Genomic DNA, 8,144 nt, shown 5'->3' with positions numbered 1-8,144 from the left:
TTTTGAAGGTTGGAATGGGTTGTTAAGAAAGCTGTAATGAGTCAAACAAAGAGCCCAGGAGCACCACACTCTGATAGACTCATTATCAGGACCTTCCAGGAGGAACAGCAACAGCAACACCCTCTTAGCTCCTCAGAGTATGTGCCGGGATGGTCATGGCTCCCACGCCAGGCTGTCTCCAACTGCTACTGGTCTTAATATCTCACTCTTGGGGCCTGTGTCCTTTTGAGCTTGTCTTTTTCTTCCTTTCCAAGAGGACATGGTCACTGCCTAAATCTGGTGTTTCTGTAGGGCCAGGATGACATCTTATTGAGGCATAATGTGATTCTTCCTCCTGTCTCCCCTCTGTTTCCTTGTCCAGATTCCAACTGTCCCTTGAACAGTTATCCAATATGTCCTGCAAATAGCCAATCAATCCCTGACCACAAGACCCCGGGGAGGCGTCCAGTGTGAGTGCCAGCTCCTTATTTTACTTGGAATATAGCAGTTTCAGTTTGTGATTCCACAAAACATATTTGGAATAAGAATATGTCTGTTTGAGCCAAGGCTACTCTTACCAGGTGGGCTCTGGTGGAATGCCTTAAGAAGTCCAACAGTGATAGAGAGACCATTGTTTGCAAACAGACAGAATTTCAAGTGGGTTATTTATAATTCTTGACTAAAATAATTCAATGGGCCCAGATACTGCTGTGACCACTGACACCAACAACAAATGCCCGGACCCTAGGAGAAGGGAGCTGGTGTTCTCCACGCTCACCCCATGCAGATTCTAAGCAGGTCTCAGCCCCAGACCGAGGCTCTGCCTGTCTGAAGAGGCAGCTTCAGACATATTTTCCTGTATGGCTGCTAAGTTTTTACTAGGTTCAGTGCATTATAAAGCACAAATTGTTGAATGATGGATTTAGTTGTTTTCCTTTGAAGAATGTTAGGCTTTATTCTGTCACACATTTAAGCTTCTTATAGATCAGTCTGGTCCTTTTAAGAATGGTTTTGGAAAAAATTTGTTAGAGTAGTTGCAGAACAATTTAATCTAGAGCCAAATAGCACCACTGCTAATGTGTTAGTTGTCTGAGAATTCTGCAGTCTCTCCACTTTGCTGGTGGGAATGAAAACTTTTCCAGCCTTTAGTGCTCCTGAAATTGTTATTCAATCCCTTTTGGGTGTTTTCATTTGCCTCTGGCCTTGTGAAATCTTACCCCAAGCACGCTCACATGAAAACACAACAGCCCAGGACTGAAGATTTACCATGTGTCCCTGCCCCTACCGCCAACACTTGGGGGCCTTGCTTCCTTCTATGTACCCTCTTTCTGCTATTCTGCCCTGGAAGTGGTGGTGTCTTGTGCTTCGGAAAGTTTGATTTCAGTCTCTTCAATGCCTCAGGATCGCTGGTCTTCGTTTGAGTCTTCCTTTGTGTGCTGTGGTCTGGGCCCTGCTGCTGTAGTGAGCTGGGGGCAGTCGAAAGCGTCACTTCACTGGTCTGTTGCACTGCTTATTACCCAATCTCTGAACGCAGCTGTCACCTGTTGACAGGTTCCCTTTTGTCTACTATCAGAGGGAGATTCCCATAGCAGTGAGTCCATTTTGGATGGAAAGTGAGGAGCAGTCTCATCTTTTTGGGTCCTTGAGCCTTTCTTCCTAAGAGCCTTGTTGTATTGTCTTTTCTCCATATATAGTGCCATGACTGGGGTCTGGTGTCAGGTATGCAGGACCACGCACTCTATTTGCTGGAATCCTTCTGCATCAACGTTGAGAGAGCACTAGATAGTTAAACTGCAGTACCTCCAAATCATTTGAATGATTAAAGATACTTCAATCAATAAATCATTTGAATGTACTTCAATTCAATAAATACTTGTGAACAACCTTCATGCTCAGGGCACTTTACAAGCAGTCCAGGAAGAATTAAGACAAACTCCTTGCTTTAAGGCTCACAAAATCTAATATGGAGATGGGCAGTATGTCACTGTACATAATATAAAAACCAAGCAAGGGTTATAGATGGAGGACTCAAGTCAGAACCCTGTGGTGAACCAGAGGAAAGACTGTAAGCATTTGGAAAATCACCTGTGTTTTTAAGATGGAGATAAAATGTGAGATGGTCCCTGAAGGACAGGTTAAAGTTTAGAGATGAAGTTGGAGGAGTGAGGCAGACACGAGGCCAACCAGAGCAGAGGCATGGGTGAGAGAAAGCAAAGTGAATATCTGAGGAAGAGTCAGGTTCCCTATTTCTCTGAAGACAAAGTTTTTGGAAGGAATTGGGATAGCCCCTGAGGGATGCATGGAAACCTTAGAGATAGATTTAATGGAGAGATGCCATTTGGGGTAGAGGGACTGAAAAGGCTCAAGGCTTGGGTGACATGAAAGCAAAAGGCGTATTTCAAGAGAGTGAAGAGTCCAACTTCACTGGGCGTCACGTTCACAAAGGAGGAATAGAACCTGGTAACCCTTGGATAATAAGGTCAGCCTCCCTTGTAGATTTCTCCAGAGATTCTACTTTCTTTGAAAGAAAGGTGAGTCCTTAAGATTTTCTGAGTTGCCTGTTTGGAAACAACTACCAAAATGACCAGCTTTTTTTTTTTTTTTTTTAAATCAAGCTCCTAATTTTTTTTGAAAAACATTTTAATTTGATTTTACTTTTATAAACTTTAAGAAGGCATTTCCACACTTTACAACATTCTCGTCATGTTTCTGGGTTTTTACTTCTTTCTTCGACAGCATTTTCGGCCACGTGTCGAGCACTTGCCAATCTGTTCCTCCTTCGGAAGGCAGCTGAGCACAGCACAGCGGCCACCTCTGACTCTGCAATAATATTTCTGCAGTGTGTTTATGATTCCTCCATGACCTGCAATGACAAAATAGCACACATGGAAAGGTTTTAGGACGGCTTTTGGTATTCCGCAAATAAATAACTCATCTGTTGCTTTTCTTGTATTCTTTTATTTCTTTTTCCTTTTTCTATAAAATTGGGAGAAAAATAAAGGTATGACTAAACGACCCATAGACAATGTTTCTATGGCTGCAGCTCAGCTGTGGACCCACAGTGGCACCAGGGAAGTGGCGTGACCCTGTGACTGCCACAGGAACAGTGGGGGTGCTGAGGCTGTGGTGTCCTCAGAGGCAGCCCAAACACTCCACCTCCAACCACTGCACTTAGTGAAACAGGAGCCTGTGCTTCTGTTCTGTTCAGAGGAAATCAATCTTCCCTGCTGTATTAAAATTTTTTGTTGGATTCATGTCTCATCAGCAGGTATAACAATCTTCCCATGAAGAGATGGGGAAAGAGCTTTGGGGAGCTATTTAGTTTCTTAGGAGTGGATCAGGAAAGTTTGGGAAACCTGATTTACAGTTCTTAATTATTATTATTTTTTTTTTTTTAAGATGGACTCTCACCCTGTCACCCAGGCTGGAGTGCGGTGGCACGATCTCGGCTTACTGCAACCTCCACCTCCCAGATTAAAGCAATTCTCTGTCTCAGTCTCCCGAGTAGCTGGGATTACAGGTGCCTGCCACCATGCCCGGCTAATTTTTGTACTTTTAGTAGAGACAGGGTTTCACCATCTTGGCCAGGCCGGTCTTGAACTCCTGACCTTGTGATCCACCCGCCTCGGCCTCCCAAAGTGTTGGGATTACAGGTGTGAGCCACCATGCCTGGCTGCTAAATGATTCTTGTCTGAAAAAAAAATGGTGATGCCTAGTTCCCATAAAACAAACCTGCTTGGTCTAAGGCACTCTGAAGGATGGAGAAAGACTGACTCTGAATTATGTATTCTCAATTAGTTCAATCCTTGGATTTCCCAGCCCATCTTACCTGGAACAGGCACCAAAAACAAGAAGAGCAAAGCAAACAGAAGATAATGGATCCTCATAGCTGTCAGGCTTCACCCCACGCTGAGACTGGATGGAAAGGTGTGCTGGGTCACTTTATAAAGGTTCCAGCCATGGCTGCAATTCTTGTCATGTTACAGTAATGAGACTATGACATGTTTCCTGATGCGTCATACCAATACCTCTCACCATGTAGAACACACCCACTCACTCAGTTAATTAGGAACCCAATGGAGAGGCAGAGCTCCCTATGAATGTGTGGCTGTCCTGGAGCTCTCTGGGCTCCAGGGGCTTGTTTGAGTGTGGGTTGGATTGGGTTGTGGGTACAGATAGGGCTGGCATGGGCAAGAACGCCCCCTTTGGGGAGTAGTCTCAGGGCATTTGGCTGGGGCCTGACTTGTCCATATTTTGTTACTCTGGAGCTTTTCTTCCTCTTCCTAAAATACTGGGAGAGTCTAAGACCCTCCTGGGGACCAAATAAATCCAGCCCTGGACATATTCAGTATCTGGCAATAGGACTAGCTTTTTGGTAGTGAAGTAAGGGAGGAAAATGGGCTACATTCCCTGTCCCCCTGGCCCTTGGCTTATGATGGAGTGCTATAATTTGAGTGAAACATGGGTCATTCTTTCATTTTTATTGCGGGGGGAGACAGAGTCTCACTCTGTTGCGCAGGCTGGAGTGCAGTGGCCTAATTACAGCTCACAGCAGCTTGAGCTGTCAGGCTCAAGAGGTCCTCCCACTTTAGTCTCCTGAGTAGCTGGGACCACAAATGCATGCCTCCACACCTGGCTAAATTTTAAATTTTCTGTAGAAAATAAAGTGGGTTCTCACTATGCTGCCCAGACTGGTTTTGAGCCCAGATGTGAACTCCGGGGCTCAAGCAATCCTCCTGCTTCAGCCTCCTAATTTGCTGGGATTACCGGTATGAGCCACTGTGTGCAGCCCATGTCTGATTCTTCATCATTGTCTAAAACCTACCAAATTTATGAGTAAAGAAGGTGTTTAATTTTACTTCATCAGAGAAAGGGGATGCTGGGATGATAGATTTAATAGACTGGCGTCTCCTCCTAGTCAAAGACTATCCCTGTACAAAAGAGGGGCTTCAGAATAGACACTTAAGACTTCAAGTTACTCTTGACTCAGGAGCATTCGAGGTTGTCCAACGGCCAGAAGATTTCCCCTGGGTATAGATTCAATGTTTCAAGGGGAAAATGCTAAAAAAGGGAAAAAAACCAGCAATTAGACTTAAATGTTCTAGATGGGTTATATTTGGTTGACTATCAATTGGTAGCTAAGTAAGTCAATGACAATTCAATTGGGAGCTGAAGTCACCATGATGTCTCCTAGCTGCTGCTTCCCGTGAATGCAATTATAACGGATCCACTAAGGATCCAGGGTGTGTTAGTTCTGGCAGTGTGTGTTCAGAGTTTGGGCGCACCACACCTGTCAGATTCCGTAAGCAAACTCTGAACACACACTATAGGAAGGGACAAGTATCATGTTTTCAGGGTAGGTGAGGGTGAAGTGGGTGAGATACGAAGAGGGACCAGTCTTGGTTCTTTCTCTCCAGAAGCTCCATGTAGGGCCAGCTAGATGGGCAGGCAGTCAAATGATAAATTTTGGATGGATTCTAATGGGAGTCATAGGAAGCGTTCAAGCACAGGGCTGCAGAAATGTAGAAGAAAGATAACTGAGGCTAAGAGTGGAGCTCAATCAGCAGATGTAAGACTTTAGATTTGTAGATACTTCTTTTTAAAATCTAACTTTCCTCTTAAGTTCATGATTTGAGACAAAGCAATTGGAGATATTTATAAATGGGGGAAGGAGGTGAGTGTGGATGGGATGAGTGCTGACTTCACAGTCTTACGATGTCAGAGATAACAATGTCGTTGGGTGTTGTAGAAGATTAGCACCAGCTCTCAGCCTGGGGTGCAGACAGTCAGACGCTGGAGATGACTTGCTTTTCCACATGGAGAATAGACCTCCACAGGTGAACCCCTGGTCTAACCTGTTCCTTCACAGACTGGGAGGCATTTTTATGACAACACCACTATTTCGTAAAGGTTCCTTGGGAAGGAAAAAGCGCCACGTTTTCTTGTCAACTAATTTGGGAGCTGGGAATTGGAGACTGGGCTGTGACAATCAGCCTTTTCAAGTTTGGACACCCTTGTCACTCACAAAATCAGTTTTGAGGGGGACTTATGTGTTTTAAGAAAATTATAAAAGTAATGCATTTTTATGGTAAAATTTCAAACAATAGAAGAGAGAGACTGTGTAATTTACTTCTTTACTCCGGGGAACCACTGGTAACTGTGAATTGCCCTCTTTTTGGCTTATTACAATCCTTTTTATGTCATAAACACTTTTAGCCTCCCAAATGATAACAATTACACATGTACTGTCCTAATAGTTGGGTGAATAAATTCATGCATCTGAAGCTTTACAACACTAACGAGAGATGGGTCTTGTCACTCCCTGTCCCTGGGCTCTGAGTCACAGCTCTTGGAACTGCAGATCCTGCAAATTTTTGCACTCCATGTTCTTGGTTTCCTTGTAGCTCTCACAGCCAACATTTCTACAATTTTGATTAGGTTGCGGGAGGAAGAGAAACTTTAGTTATTTATCACCTTTGTTCATGTCAGACTTTCCTTTAATTATACTTTTTCAATCCTGTTCTGAAAATGTGGAGCAGAGATGTGAGTGCTCCAAGTTTTTGGCTTAAGGGCAGAGCTCTGTGGAAGACAAACACCAGGTCTGAAGTGAGGCATCATCGGGCTGTGGCTCAGCTCTACCATGTATGGTGTGGGTTTACCTGAATGAATTACCTAAGCTCTGTGAGCATCTGTAACTCAGCAACAAAGCACAGAGAGCAGTACATTTCCTGTTTAGGTCACAGTGAAAGCCCTATGAGTTAATGGTGTGAAATTGACTTGTACATTGCAAATTACCATGTGACCCATGTATCACCAAAGTGTCACCCACGTGACCCTCGGCTAACAATATCAAGCCTCTGACAAGGGCTTCCAGCACGGGAATCCAGGTTGTCAACTCTTCTTCATCTTGACATAGTCTAAGATGAAGGTTGGCCCAGCCATTCTCCTTTGCAGCCATTAATCTTATCACAACCACCATTATATAAGTTATATAAAGGCAGACAGTTTTGCAGTTTTATAGATGAGGACACTGAGGCTCAGAGAGGTTGAGTGACATGCTGTAGTGAATGGCAGCATTGTGACCTGAAGCCAGCGTGGCCAGTCATTCCTCTGTCTGCTCTCAGAGCCATCCCTTGCCTGCTAGTGGTCTACACTCATATGTAGTGGTCTATACTTAGGTGTGTACCCTTTTCTATCACCCCGTTGTCCCTAAACTCACTGCATCCTCGCATCTCAAATCTGTCCAAACTACTTTTCCTAAGTTCAGCCAAGCCTTTTACATCCCCAGCTCAATGGATTTTTTTTTGTCTGTAATCTCCCAACCTGACCACTTTGCAATATGTGTCTTGTAAGGCCACTTTCAGAAACCTATCCCTCCATTTCAGTTCAACATCCAGAGAACTTCATGGACATCTGCTCTGCATTAGGGTCTTTGGACCTGATGCTGTGCAGGATAGAAAGATAAACAATATTTACTCTCTAGGCTCTGAATTTTCACTATTTCCCAGTCTAATGGAAAAAGATACAAGCTGACACAGTAACACGATGTAACAGACATCTGCTTTCCATTTTCTCCTCCTGTCCTTCCCATTACTGCCTTTGATTCATCATGGAATTTTTCTTCCTTCTCCTGTCCCTGAAGTCCCCAAAAGGGAGCATCTTCAAGAATTTAACACTTTTATGGCAATCATAATGATGATGATGACAACGATCCTCCTCCTTATCATCATCACCACATCATCGTATCAGATTTATTGAGCACATATTATGTTCCAGACACTGTGCTAAGCAATTTACTTGCATTTATTTCATTTGAATCATGCAGTAATTTAATAATGTTGATACACTTACTTGCATTTCACAAATGGGGAAACTGAGACCTAGAAGGCCAGTTGATGCTCCCATGTTCCTAACTGTATTCCAGATGCTTACTTGCTGGCCTCTGCTGGCTTCATACGATCTTTGGGATGTGGTTGTCTATGCCTGCATGCAGCTACCTTCCATCTTCATCTCTAGTCTGGACCATTTCTCTAATGTTCTCAACCAATCTTTATATCACTTGAATATCTTTACCATCTTAAGAACATTAATACCTTGTACCTCTTCTCTCCTTCTGTAAACATCAACTTCACTCCCCAGATTGCTTGGTGACAGAGGCTGGAAAC

General features: G+C 43.8%; 1 protein-coding gene across 1 annotated transcript; it reads right to left on the bottom strand.

Annotated features, from left to right (window-relative positions):
- Window positions 1–2,610: 2,610 nt before the first annotated feature.
- LOC105550684 (beta-defensin 103) lies at window positions 2,611–4,084 on the bottom strand. The gene is made up of 2 exons (XM_011995667.1): window positions 3,809–4,084; window positions 2,611–2,842 (listed from the first exon to the last, which is right to left on the bottom strand). Exons 1-2 carry the CDS (start codon window positions 3,864–3,866, stop codon window positions 2,697–2,699), a joined length of 204 nt encoding a protein of 67 aa, XP_011851057.1. The 5' UTR covers window positions 3,867–4,084; the 3' UTR covers window positions 2,611–2,696.
- Window positions 4,085–8,144: the final 4,060 nt, after the last annotated feature.

This window comes from Mandrillus leucophaeus, unplaced genomic scaffold, assembly GCF_000951045.1.
Source record: "Mandrillus leucophaeus isolate KB7577 unplaced genomic scaffold, Mleu.le_1.0 Scaffold495, whole genome shotgun sequence".
NCBI classification, from domain to species: Eukaryota; Metazoa; Chordata; class Mammalia; order Primates; family Cercopithecidae; genus Mandrillus; species Mandrillus leucophaeus.
The sequence above is the reverse complement of the archived record's forward strand: the minus strand, read 5'-3'. Positions and strand labels throughout refer to the sequence as shown.